At 54.9% G+C, this 21,397-nt stretch overlaps 1 protein-coding gene across 4 annotated transcripts in view; it reads left to right on the forward strand.

Moving 5' to 3' along the window:
* LOC139259631 (tensin-1-like) overlaps positions 1 to 21,397 on the forward strand; it is an 875,917-nt gene that overhangs the window by 339,508 nt on the left and 515,012 nt on the right. For all 4 annotated transcript variants that reach the window (XM_070875129.1, XM_070875131.1, XM_070875130.1 and 1 more), the window contains one exon: positions 18,092 to 18,129. In XM_070875129.1, the coding sequence (XP_070731230.1) occupies positions 18,092 to 18,129 (38 nt within the window). The remainder of the gene's footprint in view (positions 1 to 18,091; positions 18,130 to 21,397) is intronic.

Below are 21,397 nucleotides of genomic sequence, written 5' to 3' on the forward strand. Positions count from 1 at the left end.
GTCCCACACACACTGACTCTCACTGGGTTACAGTTCCATACACACTGACTCTCACTGGGGTACAGTCTCATACACACTGACTCTCACTGGTTACAGACCCACACACACTGACTCTCACTGGGGTACAGTCCCACACACACTGACTCTCACTGGGGTATGGGTCCCACACACACTGACTCTCACTGGGTTACAGTCCCACACACACTGACTCTCACTGCGTTACAGTCCCACACACACTGACTCTCACTGGGGTACAGTCCCACACACACTGACTCTCACTGGGTTACAGTCCCACACACAATGACTCTCACTGGGTTACAGTCCCACACACACTGACTCTCACTGGGGTACATTCCCACACACACTGACTCTCACTGGTGTACAGTGCCACACACACTGACTCTCACTGGGGTATGGGTCCCACACACACTGACTCTCACTGGGGTACAGTACCACACACACTGACTCTCAATGGGGTACAGTCTCACACACACTGATTCTCACTGGGGTATAGTCCCGCACACACTGACTCTCACTGGTGTATTGGTCCCACACACACTGACTCTCACTGGGGCACAGTCCCACACACACTGACCCTCACTGGGGTACAGACTCACGCACACTGACTCTCACTCGGGTACAGACCCACACGCACTGACTCTCACTGGGGTACAGTTCCACACACACTGACTCTCACTGGGGTACAGTCCCACACACACTGACTCTCACTGGGGTGCATTCCCACACACACTGACGCTCACTGGGGTACAGTCCCACACACACTGACTCTCACTGGGGTACGGGTCCCACACACACTGACTCTCACTGGGGTACAGTTCCATACACACTGACTCTCACTGGGTTACAGTTCCACACACGCTGACTCTCACTGGGGTATAGTCTCATACACACTGACTCTCACTGGGGTACGGGTCCCACACACACTGACTCTCACTGGGTTACAGACCCTCTCACACTGACTCTCACTGGGGTACAGTTCCATACACACTGACTCTCACTGGGTTACAGTTCCATACACACTGTCTCTCACTGGGGTACAGTCTCATACACACTGACTCTCACTGGTTACAGACCCACACACACTGACTCTCACTGGGGCACAGTCCCACACACACTGACTCTCAGTGGGGTATGTGTCCCACACACACTGACTCTCACTGGGGTACAGACCCACACACACTGACTCTCACTGCGGTACAGTCCCACACAGACTGACCCTCACTGGGGTACAGTCCCACACACACAGACTTTCACTGTGGTACAGTCCCACGCACACTGACTCTCACTAGGGTACAGTTCCACACACACTAAATCTCAATGGGGTACAGTTCCATACACACTGACTCTCACTGCGTTACGGGTCCCACACACATTCACTCTCACTGGGGTGCAATACCCCACACACTCACTCTCACTGGGGTACAGTCGCACACTCGGTGACACTCACTGGGGTACAGTCCCAGACACACTGACTCTCATTGGGGTACAGTCCCACACACACTGACTCTCACTGGTGTACAGCACCACACACACTGACTCTCACTGGGGTACAGTACCACACACACGCACTCTCACTGGTGTACAGTCCCACACACACTGACTCTCACTGGGGTACAATCCCCCACACACTGACTCTCACTGGGGTATGGGTCCCACACACACTGACTCTCACTGGGGTACAGTCCCACACACACTGACTCTCAGTGGGGTACGGGTCACACACACACTGACTCTCTGTGGGGTACAGTCCCACACACTCTGACTCTCACTGGGGTACGGGTCCAACACACACTGACTCTCACTGGGGTACGGGTCCCACACACACTGACTCTCACTGGGGTACAGTCCCACACACACTGACTCTTACTGGGGTACAGACCCACACACACTGACTCTCACTGGGGTACAGTCCCACACAGACTGACCTTCACTGGGGTACAGTTCCACACACACTGACTCTCACTGGGGTACAGTCCCACACACACTGACTCTCACTGGGGTACAGAAGCACACACACTGACTCTCACTGGGGTACAGAAGCACACACACTGACTCTCACTGGGGTACAGTCCCACACACACTGACTCTCACTGGGTTACAGTTCCACACACCCTGACTCTCACTGGGGTACAGTCTCATACACACTGACTCTCACTGGTTACAGACCCACACACACTGACTCTCACTGGGGTACAGTCCCACACACACTGACTCTCACTGGGTGACAGACCCACTCACACTGACTCTCACTGGGGTACGAGTCCCACACACACTGACTCTCACTGGGTTACAGTTCCATACACACTGACTCTCACTGGGGTACAGTCTCATACACACTGACTCTCACTGGTTACAGACCCACACACACTGACTCTCACTGGGGTACAGTCCCACACACACTGACTCTCACTGGGGTACAGTTCCATACACACTGACTCTCACTGGGGTACAGTCCCACACACACTGACTCTCACTGCGGTACAGTCCCACACACACTGACTTTCACTGGGGTACAGTACCACACACACTCACTCTCACTGGGGTACAGTCCCACACACACTGACTCTCACTGGGGTACAATCCCCCACACACTGACTCTCACTGGGGTACAGTCCAAGACACACTGACTCTCAGTGGGGTACGGGTCGCCACACACTGACTCTCACTGGGGTACGGGTCCAACACACACTGACTCTCACTGGGGTACGGGTCCCACACACACTGACTCTCACTTGGGTGCAGACCCACACACACTGACTCTCACTGGGGTACAGTCCCACACAGACTGACCTTCACTGGGGTACAGTCCCACACACACAGACTCTCACTGGGGTACAGTCCCACGCACACTGACTCTCCCTCGGGTACAGACCCACACACACTGACTCTCACTGGGGTACAGTTCCACACACACTGACTCTCACTGGGGTACAGTCCCGCACAAACTGACCCTCACTGGTGTATTGATCCCACACACACGGACTCAACTGGGGTACAGTCCCACACACACTCACTCTCACTGGGGTACAATCCCGCACACACTGACTCTCACTGGGGTACAGTCCCACACACACTGACTCTCACTGGGGTACAGAAGCACACACACTGACTCTCACTGGGGTACAGACCCACACACACTGACTCTCACTGCGTTACCGTCCCACACACACTGACTCTCACTGGGGTACAGTCCCACACACACTGACTCTCACTGGGTTACAGTCCCACACACACTGACTCTCACTGGGTTACAGTCCCACACACATTGACTCTCACTGGGGTACATTCCCACACACACTGACTCTCACTCGGGTACAGTCCCACACACACTGACTCTCACTGGGGTATGGGTCCCACACACACTGACTCTCACTGGGGTACAGTACCACACACACTGACTCTCAATGGGGTACAGTCTCACACACACTGATTCTCACTGGGGTAAAGTCACGCACACACTGACTATCACTGGGGTATTGGTCCCACACACACTTACTCTCACTGGGGCACAGTCCCACACACACTGACCCTCACTGGGGTACAGACTCACACACACTGACTCTCACTCGGGTACAGACCCACACACACTGACTCTCACTGGGGTACAGTCCCACACAAACTGACTCTCACTGGGGTACATTCCCACACACACTGACGCTCACTGGGGTACAGTCCCACACACACTGACTCTCACTGAGGTACTGGTCCCATACACACTGACTCTCACTGGGGTACGGGTCCCACACACACTGACTCTCACTGGGGTACAGTCCCACACACACTGACTCTCACTGGGTTACAGTTCCCACACATACTGACTCTCACTGGGGTACAGTTCCATACACACTGACTCTCACTGGGGTACAGAAACACACACACTGCATCTCACTGGGGTACAGTCCCACACACACTGACTCTCACTGGTTTACAGTTCCACACACGCTGACTCTCACTGGGGTACAGTCTCATACACACTGACTCTCACTGGGGTACGGGTCCCACACACACTGACTCTCACTGGGTTACAGACCCTCTCACACTGACTCTCACTGGGGTACGAGTCCCACACACACTGACTCTCACTGGGTTACAGTTCCATACACACTGACTCTCACTGGGGTACAGTCCCACACACACTGACTCTCACTGGTTACAGACCCACACACACTGACTCGCACTGGGATACAGTCCCACACACACTGACTCTCACTGGGGTACAGTCCCACACACACTGACTCTCACTGGGTTACAGTCCCACACACACTGGTTCTCACTGGGGCACAGTCCCACACACACTGACTCTCAGTGGGGTATGTGTCCCACACACACTGACTCTCACTGGGGTACAGACCCACACACACTGACTCTCACTGCGGTACAGTACCACACAGACTGACCCTCACTGGGGTACAGTCCCACACACACAGACTTTCACTGTGGTACAGTCCCACGCACACTGACTCTCACTAGGGTACAGTTCCACACACACTAAATCTCAATGGGGTACAGTTCCATACACACTGACTCTCACTGGGTTACAGGTCCCACACACATTCACTCTCACTGGGGTACAATACCCCACACACTCACTCTCACTGGGGTACAGTCGCACACTCGGTGACACTCACTGGGGTACAGTCCCAGACACACTGACTCTCATTGGGGTACAGTCCCACACACACTGACTCTTACAGGTGTACAGTACCACACACACTGACTCTCACTGGGGTACAGTACCACACACACACACTCTCACTGGTGTACAGTCCCACACACACTGACTCTCACTGGGGTACAATCCCCAACACACTGACTCTCCCTGGGGTATGGGTCCCACACACACTGACTCTCACTGGGGTACAGTCCCACACACACTGACTCTCAGTGGGGTACGGGTCGCACACACACTGACTCTCACTGGGGTACAGTCCCACACACACTGACTCTCACTGGGGTACGGGTCCAACACACACTGACTCTCACTGGGGTATGGATCCCACACACACTGACTCTCACTTGGGTGCAGTCCCACACCCATTGACTCTCACTGGGGTACAGTCCCACACAGACTGACGTTCACTGGGGTACAGTCCCACACACGCAGACTCTCACTGGGGTACAGTCCCACGCAGACTGAATCTCACTCGGGTGCAGACCCACACACACTGACTCTCACTGGGGTACAGTTCCACACACACTGACTCTCACTGGGGTACAGTCCCGCACAAACTGACCCTCACTGGTGTATTGATCCCACACACACGGACTCAACTGGGGTACAGTCCCACACACACTCACTCTCACTGGGGTACAGTCCCGCACACACTGACTCTCACTGGGGTACAGTCCCACACACACTGACTCTCACTGGGGTACAGTGGCACACACACTGACTCTCACTGGGGTACAGAAGCACACACACTGACTCTCACTGGGGTACAGTCCCACACACACTGACTCTCACTGGGTTACAATTCCACACACACTGACTCTCACTGGGGTACAGTACCACACACACTGACTCTCACTGGGGTACGGGTCCCACACACACTGACTCTCACTGGGTTACAGACCCACTCACACTGACTCTCACTGGGGTACGAGTCCCACACACACTGACTCTCACTGGGTTACAGTTCCATACACACTGACTCTCACTGGGGTACAGTCTCATACACACTGACTCTCACTGGTTACAGACCCACACACACTGACTCTCACTGCGTTACAGTCCCACACACACTGACTCTCACTGGGGTACAGTCCCACACACACTGACTCTCACTGGGTTACAGTCCCACACACACTGACTCTCACTAGGTTACAGTCCCACACACATTGACTCTCACTGGGGTACATTCCCACACACACTGACTCTCACTGGGTTACAGTCCCACACACAATGACTCTCACTGGGTTACAGTCCCACACACACTGACTCTCACTGGGGTACATTCCCACACACACTGACTCTCACTGGTATACAGTCCCACACACACTGACTCTCACTGGGGTATGGGTCCCACACACACTGACTCTCACTGGGGTACAGTACCACACACACTGACTCTCAATGGGGTACAGTCTCACACACACTGATTCTCACTGGGGTATAGTCCCGCACACACTGACTCTCACTGGGGTATTGGTCCCACACACACTGACTCTCACTGGGGCACAGTCCCACACACACTGACCCTCACTGGGGTACAGACTCACACACACTGACTCTCACTCGGGTACAGACCCACACACACTGACTCTCACTGGGGTACAATCCCACACACACTGACTCTCACTGGGGTACAGACTCACACACACTGACTCTCACTCGGGTACAGACCCACACACACTGACTCTCACTGGGGTACAATCCCACACACACTGACTCTCACTGGGGTACAGTCTCATACACACTGACTCTCACTGGGGTACGGGTCCTACACACACTGAGTCTCTCTGGGGTACAGTCCCACACACACTGACTCTCACTGGGGTACAGTCCCACACAAACTGACTCTCACTGGGGTACAGTCCCACACACACTGACTCTCACTGGGGTGCAGTCTCATACACACTGACTCTCACTGGTTACAGACCCACACACACTGACTCTCACTGGGGTACAGTCCCACACACACTGACTCTCACTGGGGTACAGTCCCACACACACTGACTCTCACTGGGTTACAGTCCCACACACACTGACTCTCACTGCGTTACAGTCCCACACACACTGACTCTCACTGGGGTACATTCCCACACACACTGACTCTCACTGGGGTACAGTACCACACACACTGACTCTCAGTGGGGTACAGTCTCACACACACTGATTCTCACTGTAGTATAGTCCCGCACACACTGACTCTCACTGGCGTATTGGTCCCACACATACTGACTCTCACTGGGGCACAGTCCCACACACACTGACCCTCACTGGGGTACAGTTCCATACACACTGACTCTCACTGGGGTACAGTCTCATACACACTGACTCTCACTGGGTTACAGACCCACACACACTGACTCTCACTGGGGTACAGTCCCGCATACACTGACTCTCACTGGGGTACAGTCCCACACACACTGACTCTCACTGGGTTGCAGTTCCACACACACTGACTCTCACTGGGGTACAGTCCCACACACACTGACTCTCACTGGGTTGCAGTTCCACACACACTGACTCTCACTGGGGTACAGTCTCATACACACTGACTCTCACTGGGGTACGGGTCCCACACACACTGACACTCACTGGGTTGCAGACCCACTCACACTGACTCTCACTTGGGTACGAGTCCCACACACACTGACTCTCACTGGGTTACAGTTCCATACACACTGACTCTCACTGGGGTACAGTCTCATACACACTGACTCTCACTGGTTACAGACCCACACACACTGACTCTCACTGGGGTACAGTCCCACACACACTGACTCTCACTGGATTACAGTCCCACACACAATGACTCTCACTGGGTTACAGTCCCACACACACTGACTCTCACTGGGGTACATTCCCACACACACTGACTCTCACTGGTATACAGTCCCACACACACTGACTCTCACTGGGGTATGGGTCCCACACACACTGACTCTCACTGGGGTACAGTACCACACACACTGACTCTCAATGGTGTACAGTCTCACACACACTGATTCTCACTGGGGTATAGTCCCGCACACACTGACTCTCACTGGGGTATTGGTCCCACACACACTGACTCTCACTGGGGCACAGTCCCACACACACTGACCCTCACTGGGGTACAGACTCACACACACTGACTCTCACTCGGGTACAGACCCACACACACTGACTCTCACTGGGGTACAATCCCACACACACTGACTCTCACTGGGGTACAGTCCCACACACACTGACTCTCACTGGGGTACAGTCCCACACAAACTGACTCTCACTGGGGTACAGTCCCACACACACTGACTCTCACTGGGGTACATTCCCACACACACTGACTCTCACTGGGGTACAGTCCCACACACACTGACTCTCACTGAGGTACTGGTCCCATACACACTGACTCTCACTGGGGTACGGGTCCCACACACACTGACTCTCACTGGGGTACAGTCCCACACACACTGACTCTCACTGAGGTACTGGTCCCATACACACTGACTCTCACTGGGGTACGGGTCCCACACATACTGACTCTCACTGGGGTACAGTTCCATACACACTGACTCTCACTGGGGTACAGAAACACACACACTGCATCTCACTGTGGTACAGTCCCACACACACTGACTCTCACTGGGTTACAGTTCCACACACGCTGACTCTCACTGGGGTACAGTCTCATACACACTGACTCTCACTGGGGTACGGGTCCCACACACACTGACTCTCACTGGGTTACAGACCCTCTCACACTGACTCTCACTGGGGTACGCGTCCCACACACACTGACTCTCACTGGGTTACAGTTCCATACACACTGACTCTCACTGGGGTACAGTCCCACACACACTGACTCTCACTGGTTACAGACCCACACACACTGACTCGCACTGGGATGCAGTCCCACACACACTGACTCTCACTGGGGTACAGTCCCACACACACTGACTCTCACTGGGTTACAGTCCCACACACACTGACTCTCACTGGGGTACAATCCCCCACACACTGACCCTCACTGGGGTGTGGGTCCCACACATACTGGCTCTCACTGGGGCACAGTCCCACACACACTGACTCTCAGTGGGGTATGTGTCCCACACACACTGACTCTCACTGGGGTACAGACCCACACACACTGACTCTCACTGCGGTACAGTCCCACACAGACTGACCCTCACTGGGGTACAGTCCCACACACACAGACTTTCACTGTGGTACAGTCCCACGCACACTGACTCTCACTAGGGTACAGTTCCACACACACTAAATCTCAATGGGGTACAGTTCCATACACACTGACTCTCACTGGGTTACAGGTCCCACACACATTCACTCTCACTCGGGTACAATACCCCACACACTCACTCTCACTGGGGTACAGTCGCACACTCGGTGACACTCACTGGGGTACAGTCCCAGACACACTGACTCTCATTGGGGTACAGTCCCACACACACTGACTCTCACAGGTGTACAGTACCACACACACTGACTCTCACTGGGGTACAGTACCACACACACACACTCTCACTGGTGTACAGTCCCACACACACTGACTCTCACTGGGGTACAATCCCCAACACACTGACTCTCACTGGGGTATGGGTCCCACACACACTGACTCTCACTGGGGTACAGTCCCACACACACTGACTCTCAGTGGGGTACGGGTCGCACACACACTGACTCTCACTGGGGTACAGTCCCACACACACTGACTCTCACTGGGGTACGGGTCCAACACACACTGACTCTCACTGGGGTATGGGTCCCACACACACTGACTCTCACTTGGGTGCAGACCCACACCCACTGACTCTCACTGGGGTACAGTCCCACACAGACTGACCTTCACTGGGGTACAGTCCCACACACGCAGACTCTCACTGGGGTACAGTCCCACGCAGACTGAATCTCACTCGGGTGCAGACCCACACACACTGACTCTCACTGGGGTACAGTTCCACACACACTGACTCTCACTGGGGTACAGTCCCGCACAAACTGACCCTCACTGGTGTATTGATCCCACACACACGGACTCAACTGGGGTACAGTCCCACACACACTCACTCTCACTGGGGTACAGTCCCGCACACACGGACTCTCACTGGGGTACAGTCCCACACACACTGACTCTCACTGGGGTACAGAAGCACACACACTGACTCTCACTGGGGTACAGAAGCACACACACTGACTCTCACTGGGGTACAGTCCCACACACACTGACTCTCACTGGGTTACAATTCCACACACACTGACTCTCACTGGGGTACAGTCTCATACACACTGACTCTCACTGGGGTGCGGGTCCCACACACACTGACTCTCACTGGGTTACAGACCCACTCACACTGACTCTCACTGGGGTACGAGTCCCACACACACTGACTCTCACTGGGTTACAGTTCCATACACACTGACTCTCACTGGGGTACAGTCTCATACACACTGACTCTCACTGGTTACAGACCCACACACACTGACTCTCACTGCGTTACAGTCCCACACACACTGACTCTCACTGGGGTACAGTCCCACACACACTGACTCTCACTGGGTTACAGTCCCACACACACTGACTCTCACTAGGTTACAGTCCCACACACACTGACTCTCACTGGGGTATGGGTCCCACACACACTGACTCTCACTGGGGTACAGTACCACACACACTGACTCTCAATGGGGTACAGTCTCACACACACTGACTCTCACTGGGGTATAGTCCTGCACACACTGACGATCACTGGGGTATTGGTCCAACACACACTTACTCTCACTGGGGCACAGTCCCACTCACACTGACTCTCACTGGGGTACAGTCCCACACAAACTGACTCTCACTGGGGTACAGTCCCACACACACTGACTCTCACTGGGGTACATTCCCACACACACTGACGCTCATGGGGGTACAGTGCCACACATACTGACTCTCACTGCTCTGCGGGTCCCACACACACTGACTCTCACTGGGTTACAGACCCACTCACACTGACTCTCACTGCGGTACGAGTCCCACACACACTGACTCTCACTGGGGTACAGTCTCATACACACTGACTCTCACTGGGTTACAGACCCACACACACTGACTCTCACTGGGGTACAGTCCCGCATACATTGACTCTCACTGTGGTACAGTCCCACACATACTGACTCTCACTGGGGTACAGTCCCACACATACTGACTCTCACTGGGGTACAGTCCCACACACACTGACTCTCACTGGGTTACAGTTCCACACACACTGACTCTCACTGGGGTACAGTCTCATACACACTGACTCTCACTTGGTTACAGACCCACTCACACTGACTCTCACTGGGGTACGAGTCCCACACACACTGAGTCTCTCCGGGGTACAGTCCCACACACACTGACTCTCACTGGGGTACATTCCCACACAAACTGACTCTCACTGGGGTACAGTCCCACACACACTGACTCTCACTGGGGTACATTCCCACACACACTGACGCTCACTGGGGTACAGTCCCACACACACTGACTCTCACTGAGGTACTGGTCCCATACACACTGACTCTCAGTGGGGTACGGGTCCCACACACACTGACTCTCACTGGGGTACAGTCCCACACACACTGACTCTCACTGGGGTACAGTCCCACACACACTGACTCTCACTGGGTTACAGTTCCACACACGCTGACTCTCACTGGGGTACAGTCTCATACACACTGACTCTCACTGGGGTACGGGTCCCACACACACTGACTCTCACTGGGGTACATGTCCCACACACACTGACTCTCACTGGGTTGCAGACCCTCTCACACTGACTCTCACTGGGGTACGAGTCCCACACACACTGACTCTCACTGGGTTACAGTTCCTTACACACTGACTCTCACTGGTTACAGACCCACACACACTGACTCTCACTGGGATACAGTCCCACACACCCTGACTCTCACTGGGGTACAGTCCCACACACACTGACTCTCACTGGTTTACAGTCCCACACACACTGACTCTCACTGGGGTACAATCCCCCACACACTGACCCTCACTGGGGTGTGGGTCCCACACATACTGGCTCTCACTGGGGCACAGTCCCACACACACTGACTCTCAGTGGGGTATGTGTCCCACACACACTGACTCTCACTGGGGTACAGACCCACACACACTGACTCTCACTGCGGTACAGTCCCACACAGACTGACCCTCACTGGGGTGCAGTCCCACACACACAGACTTTCACTGTGGTACAGTCCCACGCACACTGACTCTCACTAGGGTACAGTTCCACACGCACTAAATCTCAATGGGGTACAGTTCCATACACACTGACTCTCACTGGGTTACGGGTCCCACACACATTCACTCTCACTGGGGTACAATACCCCACACACTCACTCTCACTGGGGTACAGTCGCACACTCGGTGACACTCACTGGGGTACAGTCCCAGACACACTGACTCTCATTGGGGTACAGTCCCACACACACTGACTCTCACAGGTGTACAGTACCACACACACTGACTCTCACTGGGGTACAGTACCACACACACACACTCTCACTGGTGTACAGTCCCACACACACTGACTCTCACTGGGGTACAATCCCCAACACACTGACTCTCACTGGGGTATGGGTCCCACACACACTGACTCTCACTGGGGTACAGTCCCAGACACACTGACTCTCAGTGGGGTACGGGTCGCACACACACTGACTCTCACTGGGGTACAGTCCCACACACACTGACTCTCACTGGGGTACGGGTCCAACACACACTGACTCTCGCTGGGGTATGGGTCCCACACACGCAGACTCTCACTGGGGTACAGTCCCACGCAGACTGAATCTCACTCGGGTGCAGACCCACACACACTGACTCTCACTGGGGTACAGTTCCACACACACTGACTCTCACTGGGGTACAGTCCCGCACACACTGACTCTCACTGGGGTACAGTTCCACACACACTGACTCTCACTGGGGTACAGAAGCACACACACTGACTCTCACTGGGGTACAGAAGCACACACACTGACTCTCACTGGGGTACAGTCCCACACACACTGACTCTCACTGGGTTACAATTCCACACACACTGACTCTCACTGGGGTACAGTCTCATAGACACTGACTCTCACTGGGGTACGGGTCCCACACACACTGACTCTCACTGGGTTACAGACCCACTCACACTGACTCTCACTGGGGTACGAGTCCCACACACACTGACTCTCACTGGGTTACAGTTCCATACACACTGACTCTCACTGGGGTACAGTCTCATACACACTGACTCTCACTGGGGTACAGTCTCATACACACTGACTCTCACTGGTTACAGACCCACACACACTGACTCTCACTGCGTTACAGTCGCACACACACTGACTCTCACTGGGGTACAGTCCCACACACACTGACTCTCACTGGGTTACAGTCCCACACACACTTACTCTCACTGGGGCACAGTCCCACTCACACTGACTCTCACTGGGGTACAGTCCCACACAAACTGACTCTCACTGGGGTACAGTCCCACACACACTGACTCTCACTGGGGTACATTCCCACACACACTGACGCTCACGGGGGTACAGTCCCACACATACTGACTCTCACTGCTCTGCGGGTCCCACACACACTGACTCTCACTGGGTTACAGACCCACTCACACTGACTCTCACTGCGGTACGAGTCCCACACACACTGACTCTCACTGGGTTACAGTTCCATACACACTGACTCTCACTGGGGTACAGTCTCATACACACTGACTCTCACTGGGTTACAGACCCACACACACTGACTCTCACTGGGGTACAGTCCCGCATACATTGACTCTCACTGTGGTACAGAAGCACACATACTGACTCTCACTGGGGTACAGTCCCACACACACTAAATCTCAATGGGGTACAGTCTCATACACACTGACTCTCACTTGGTTACAGACCCACTCACACTAACTCTCACTGGGGTACGAGTCCCACACACACTGACTCTCACTGGGTTACAGTTCCATACACACTGACTCTCACTGGGGTGCAGTCTCATACAAACTGACTCTCACTGGTTGCAGACCCACACACACTGACTCTCACTGGGGTACAGTCCCACACACACTGACTCTCACTGGGGTACAGTCCCACACACACTGACTCTCACTGGGGTGCAGTCTCATACACACTGACTCTCACTGGTTGCAGACCCACACACACTGACTCTCACTGGGGTACAGTCTCATACACACTGACTCTCACTGGTTACAGACCCACACACACTGACTCTCACTGCGTTACAGTCCCACACACACTGACTCTCACTGGGGTACAGTCCCACACACACTGACTCTCACTGGGGTACAGTCCCACGCAGACTGAATCTCACTCGGGTGCAGACCCACACACACTGACTCTCACTGGGGTACAGTTCCACACACACTGACTCTCACTGGGGTACAGTCCCGCACAAACTGACCCTCACTGGTGTATTGATCCCACACACACGGACTCAACTGGGGTACAGTCCCACACACACTCACTCTCACTGGGGTACAGTCCCGCACACACTGACTCTCACTGGGGTACAGTCCCACACACACTGACTCTCACTGGGGTACAGAGGCACACACACTGACTCTCACTGGGGTACAGAAGCACACACACTGACTCTCACTGGGGTACAGTCCCACACACACTGACTCTCACTGGGTTACAGTTCCACACACACTGACTCTCACTGGGGTACAGTCTCATACACACTGACTCTCACTGGGGTACGGGTCCCACACACACTGACTCTCACTGGGTTACAGACCCACTCACACTGACTCTCACTGGGGTACGAGTCCCACACACACTGACTCTCACTGGGTTACAGTTCCATACACACTGACTCTCACTGGGGTACAGTCTCATACACACTGACTCTCACTGGTTACAGACCCACACACACTGACTCTCACTGCGTTACAGTCCCACACACACTGACTCTCACTGGGGTACAGTCCCACACACACTGACTCTCACTGGGTTACAGTCCCACACACACTGACTCTCACTAGGTTACAGTCCCACACACATTGACTCTCACTGGGGTACATTCCCACACACACTGACTCTCACTGGTGTACAGTCCCACACACACTGACTCTCACTGGGGTACGAGTCCCACACACACTGACTCTCACTGGGTTACAGTTCCATACACACTGACTCTCACTGGGGTGCAGTCTCATGCAAACTGACTCTCACTGGTTGCAGACCCACACACACTGACTCTCACTGGGGTACAGTCCCACACACACTGACTCTCACTGGGGTACAGTCCCACACACACTGACTCTCACTGGGGTGCAGTCTCATACACACTAACTCTCACTGGTTGCAGACCCACACACATTGACTCTCACTGGGGTACAGTCTCACACACACTGATTCTCACTGGGGTATAGTCCCGCACACACTGACTCTCACTGGGGTATTGGTCGCACACACACTGACTCTCACTGGGGCACAGTCCCACACACACTGACCCTCACTGGGGTACAGACTCACACACACTGACTCTCACTCGGGTACAGACCCACACACACTGACTCTCACTGGAGTACAATCCCACACACACTGACCGTCACTGGGGTACAGTCTCACACACACTGACTCTCACTGGGGTACGGGTCCTACACACACTGAGTCTCTCTGGGGTACAGTCCCACACACACTGACTCTCACTGGGGTACAGTCCCACACAAACTGACTCTCACTGGGGTACAGTCCCACACACACTGACTCTCACTGGGGTACATTCCCACACACACTGACTCTCACTGAGGTACTGGTCCCACACACACTGACTCTCACTGGGGTACGAGTCCCACACACACTGACTCTCACTGGGTTACAGTTCCATACACACTGACTCTCACTGGGGTACAGTCTCATACACACTGACTCTCACTGGTTACAGACCCACACACACTGACTCTCACTGGGGTACAGTCCCACACACACTGACTCTCACTGGGGTACAATCCCACACACACTGACTCTCACTGGGGTACAGTCCCACACACACTGACTCTCACTGGGGTACAGTCCCACACACACTGACACTCACTGGGGTACAGTCCCACACACTGACTCTCACTGGGGTACAGTCCCACACACACTGACTCTCACTGGGGTACGGGTCCCAAACACACTGACTCTCACTGGGGTACAGTCCCACACACACTGATTCTCACCGGGGTACAGTTCCACACACACAGAGGGGCTGAAATTTCCCACAGCAGACATTAGGGAGGGCACTTTGAATGAACCGGATATTTACAGCCCGGCGCAAGTCAGAGGGAAGAGCCGGAAAATTGGGCTCTTTAATTTTGACACCGTCGTCTAGTGCTATGTTTGAAGCTGTGTCGGAGCAGGTTTGTGATGGAGCGGGTCCTTGTCCAAAATAGAAAGCAGAATATTTGTTAAATGGTGAGAGATTGGGACTCCTGGGTGTCGGTGGGGATGTTGCACTTTATCAGGGAGGCTTTGAGGGTGTCCCTGTAACGTTTCCTCTGCCCACCTTTGGCTCATTTGCCGTGAAGGAGTTCCGAGTAGAGCGCTTGCTTTGGGAATCTCGTGTCTGGCATGCGGACAATGTGGCCCTGCCCAGCGGAGCTGATCGAGTGTGGTCAGTGCTTCGATGCTGGGGATGTTGGCCTGGTCGAGGACGCTAACGTTGGTGCGTCTGTCCTCCCAGGGGATTTGTAGGGTCTTGCGGAGACATCGTTGGTGATATTTCTCCAGCGATTTGAGGTGTCTACTGTACATGGTCCATGTCTCTGAGCCATTCAGGAGAGCGGGTATTACTACAGCCCTGTAGACCATGAGCTTGGTGGTAGATTTGAGGGCCTGGTCTTCAAACACTCTTTTCCTCAGGCGGGCGAAGGCTGCACTGGCGCACTGGAGGCGGTGTTGAATCTCGTCGTCTATGTCTGCCCTTGTTGATAAGAGGCTCCCGAGGTATGGGAAGTGGTCCACGGTGTCCAAGGCCGCGCCGTGGATCATGATGACTGGGGGGCAGTGCTGTGCGGCGAGGACAGGCTGGTGGAGGCCCTTTGGCTTCCGGATGTTTAGCGTCAGGCCCATACTTTCGTACGCCTCAGTGAAGACGTTGACTATGTCCCGGTGTTCAATCTCTGTATGTGCACAGATGCAGGCGTAGTACGCGTACTGTAGCTTCACGACAGAGGTCGGGGTGGTGTTGGACCTGGCCTGGAGACGGCGAAGGTTAAACAGCTTCCCACTGGTTCTGTAGTTTAGTTCCCCTCCAGCGGGGGGCTTGTTGAGTGTGAGGTGGAGCATGTCAGCGAGGATGTGTGTTGGTGCAACATCACTGAAACAAACGATCTGGTCCTTATCACATCGCTGTCTGTGGGAGCTTGCTGTGCGAAAATTGGCTGCCGCCAATTACAACAGTGACGACACTACAAATGTACTTCATTGTCTGTAAAGCGCTTTGCTCATAAAAGGTGGTTTGGAAATGCTGTTCTTTTGCGAATGAAAAGGTTCCTCGGAGCCAAGGGAAATAAGCCTTGGTGCTAAAACTGGCTTCAGTAACATGGGCACAAACACGGCTAGTGTTACTGCTGCTGGCCACTGTCCAGTGATGCCCCTCCCTTGCCGGAAAGTGCAAGCGGACGTGGATATCAGGTGTGAACACGAGCCAGCCTGGCTCTCCCCACCCCACCCCCCCCATGGTCGAATGTCCTGTTGTCGCTCACTGTGGCCGGTCACACCGACTGGTCAGTCGGTCAGGGTAATGACTGGCAGGGCCTGTTGAGCACGCACCGCAGTCACAGTGAGCACCTTCAATGTTAATAAGTAGAGGTGAGGTGGCGATGGGACTGCTCCTCTTTTTGTTTTGTTTCTTGACAGAATCCTGCCTCCGACTTGCCTCCTCCCATCTTGAAATCTGGTTCTGAGGGCAGGAGCAGATTCCAGAGTCTCTCACATTTTTTTTCTCCTCTTCTTCCTTTGAAAAATATTCGGTGCCTGGGGCTACGTTCTCCCAAAGTGCCTTCACTGTGGCCACGCTGTGGGTTAAACAAAGTGGGTTGCTATTTAAGTAGAAGCCGACCACATCATTCATTGACATACCTGTGGAAGACAGACCTGGCTGCTTGCCAGCGTGTCGAGGCTGCACAGTTCTTGGCAGCTCGGGGAAGCACTCTGACTTTACAAGGATCTTTTCTCTGTGTGTGTGTGTGTGTGTGTGTTAAATGGAGAGATTATGGAACCCAGGACGCTGTGAGGTTAGTCGCAGGCAGAGCAACCCTGCGTTCTCTCTTTAATTGTGTGTTTTTTTTTTAATTGTCTGAATTCCGGCTAAAATTTCCCGTTTTTCTCCCTCTCTCTCCCCAGTTTGCAAACTGACATGTCACAAGAAATGCGAAAGGAAGGTAAGGCGGACTGTACGATCATGTTTCTCTTTGTGACTGACAATGTGGGTTATTGCTGAGGGATATTGAGTGTGATGGGGGCGGGGGACGGGGGTGCATTGTCTGCTGCGTGTGACTGTGAGGGGGTTGTTTGAAGTGCTGGGGGTGGTGGTCGGGGAGGTGAGGGGGGGGCAGGGTGATTCTGTTCCACTCTCTGCAGCCTCCTTCGACAGATCGTAATTATAATCATAAATATATTACTGAGTTAAAGGGCCGTGACAGGATCTTCCTCAGAGCTACAGTGCTCAGAGAAACAACAGGCTTTCCAGAGTCACTGAAAGCAAGTGCACAGGTAGAATAAATAATCGAAAAAGCTGATGGAACGTGGGATTTTATCTCCAGGGGACTGGGACACAATGGGATGGAACTTGTGCCTCAGCTGGTACCAGGCTCAGTCACACCCCCCCCTGGAGCCACTGCGTTCAATCCCAGGCCCCGTGTCTCGGGCGGGATATATCGGCCTGGGAGCGGGAACAGCTCAGACCCACAGGGATGATACTGGGGCTAAAGGGTTAAATGATGAGGACAGATTGGATAAACTTGGCCTGTATTCCCCTGAGTTTAGAAAACCTCATTGTGGTGTTTGAAATGGCAACAAGGATTCGATCGGGTCTGTGGTGAGAAACTGTGCGGCCAGAATTGCCCCCCACTTCACGGGAGGGTAAAGCCTTTCCGAGCGGGGCCAGGCGGCTGGACACACCCGGCTGGAATTACCCCCGGGCCAGGGGCGTGGAAAAGGGCTTTTCCCCCCCCGCCTCGTGTTCAGGCCACGTCGGGCACGCGCCGGCTGCTCACCGCCCAGCGGTAAACCTCCCTGACCGGCACCGACCCCTCTCCGACCCCTCACTGCCCGGCAGTAAACCTCCCTGACCGGCACCGACCCCTCACCACCCCCTCACCGCTCGGTACCGACCCCTCACCGCCCGCCGGTAACCCCTCACCGACCCCTCACCGCCCGGCAGTAACCCCTCACCGACCCCTCACCACCCCCTCACCGCTCGGTACCAAACCCTCACTGCCCGCCGGTAACCCCTCACCGACCCCTCACCGCCCGCCGGTAACCCCTCACCGACCCCTCACCGCTCGGTACCGACCCCTCACCGCCCGCCGGTAACCCCTCACCGACCCCTCACCGCCCGCCGGTAACCCCTCACCGACCCCTCACCGCTCGGTACCGACCCCTCACCGCCCGCCGGTAACCCCTCACCGACCCCTCACCGCCCGGCGGTAACCCCTCACCGACCCCTCACCGCTCGGTACCAAACCCTCACTGCCCGCCGGTAACCCCTCACCGCTCGGTACCGACCCCTCACCGCCCGCCGGTAACCCTCACCGACCCCTCACCGCCCGCCAGTAACCCCTCACCGACCCCTCACCGCCCGCCGGTAACCCCTCACCGACCCCTCACCGCCCGCCGGTAACCCCTCACTGCCCGGCGGTAACCCCTCACCGACCCCTCACCGCCCGGCGGTAACCCCTCACCGACCCCTCACCGCCCGCCGGTAACCCCTCACCGACCCCTCACCGCCCGCCGGTAACCCCTCACTGCCCGGCGGTAACCCCTCACCGACCCCTCACCGCCCGGCGGTAACCCCTCACCGACCCCTCACCGCCCGCCGGTAACCCCTCACTGCCCGCCGGTAACCCCTCACCGACCCCTCACCGCCCGGCGGCGAGCCCTTGCCGCGGAGCGAGGGAAATTGACATGCGAGAGCGGATTGGCCGCCGGTCGATGCCCCCGACAGATTTCCCGGCGGGACGCTACCGGAGGCTGGGCCTTAAAGGGAAGGGCACTCTGCTGCGGCCACCATTCTATTTGAATTGTCGGCTGACTCTGCAGTCGGCCCGACAATGGCGGCCACGGGTTCGGCCGGGCCGCCAGCAGGCGGCCACGATATCCTTTCTCGGGTGCCAGGCCGCTGGCTCGACTGAAACCCTCCCAGGTGGGTCAGTGGGGGGCACTAGAGTGGCTGCAGAGCTCACAGCGGCCCTCCCCTTTAATTGCTACGCGTCAGTGCAGCGCTGATCATCCCGCCCGCCTTCAGCCCCGCTCCCGCGCAGCCTCCGCCCTGCGGCCTCCCCAAACACCGCCCCGGCAAGTTATAAACCTTTAAAAGGCCAAAAATCCCTCTTTGTCCACTCCAAGGATTCGGGCAGAGAATCATCTCTGAATTCGAATTATCTGTCCCGTTCGGGGCGGAGGGCACTTTCACCCCGATATCTGTTGCTGGGGCAACCAAGAACCAGGGGACATCATCTTAACATTACAGCAAGGCCATTCAGGCTTACAATCAGGAAGTGCTTTTCCACACAAAGGGTAATGGAGACAGGGATTCTCTTTTCCCAAAGGCTGAATTGGAGCTGAATCGTTGATTATATTCAGGGCTGAGGTCGATAGATTTTTGGAGTGTCGGAGAATCGAGGGATATGGGGATCGTGCGGGAAAGTGGAGTTGAGGTCGAAGAGGCCTACTCCTGCTCCTAACTCGTATGTTCGTATGTTCTTTCAAGGTTAAGATCGATAGATAGTTGGGTGGGGGTATCGAGGGATACGGAGCAAAGGAGGATCACTGGAGTTGAGGTGCCGACGAGATACGATCTGATTGAATGATGGAACAGTCTCGGGGGCTCAATGGCTTCCTCCTGTTCCAATGTTCCCTTTTAAACAGGAAATATGTCTGGATGCGAAGGTTGAAATAAATACTTTGGGGCGTGACCATACCATTCACCGAGGGGCGATTGAATCAACTTGCTTTGTGTGTTGTGTGATTTCTCTCTAGTTCCAGCCCCAACACCAATAGATTTGCACAGTTTGCTCTGGTGACAAGCAAAGCTGTTGCTCTTAAAGAAGAGAGAAGAAAAAACATATTACACCCATCTTTATTTTAGTGACCTGGCGAGGAAGGTCAATGTTTCCATAACTCCGGTGAAGTGTCACTGTGCTCAGTGGGTCACACTTTCTGAGAAAGTTGTGGGTTCAAGCCCCACTCCAGGGACTCGAGCGCATAATCTGGGCCCACACTTCAGGGCAGTACTGAGGGAGCCCCACACTGTCGGAGGGGCAGTACTGAGGGAGCGCTGCACTGTCGGAGGGGCAGTACTGAGGGAGCGTTGCACTGTCAGAGGGGCAGTACTGAGGGAGCGCTGCACTGTCGGAGGGGCAGTACTGAGGGAGTGCTGCACTGTCGGAGGGGCAGTACTGAGGGAGTGCTGCACTGTCAGAGGGGCAG

The sequence above is a fragment of the Pristiophorus japonicus genome, chromosome 3, assembly GCF_044704955.1.
Source record: "Pristiophorus japonicus isolate sPriJap1 chromosome 3, sPriJap1.hap1, whole genome shotgun sequence".
NCBI classification, from domain to species: domain Eukaryota; kingdom Metazoa; phylum Chordata; class Chondrichthyes; family Pristiophoridae; genus Pristiophorus; species Pristiophorus japonicus.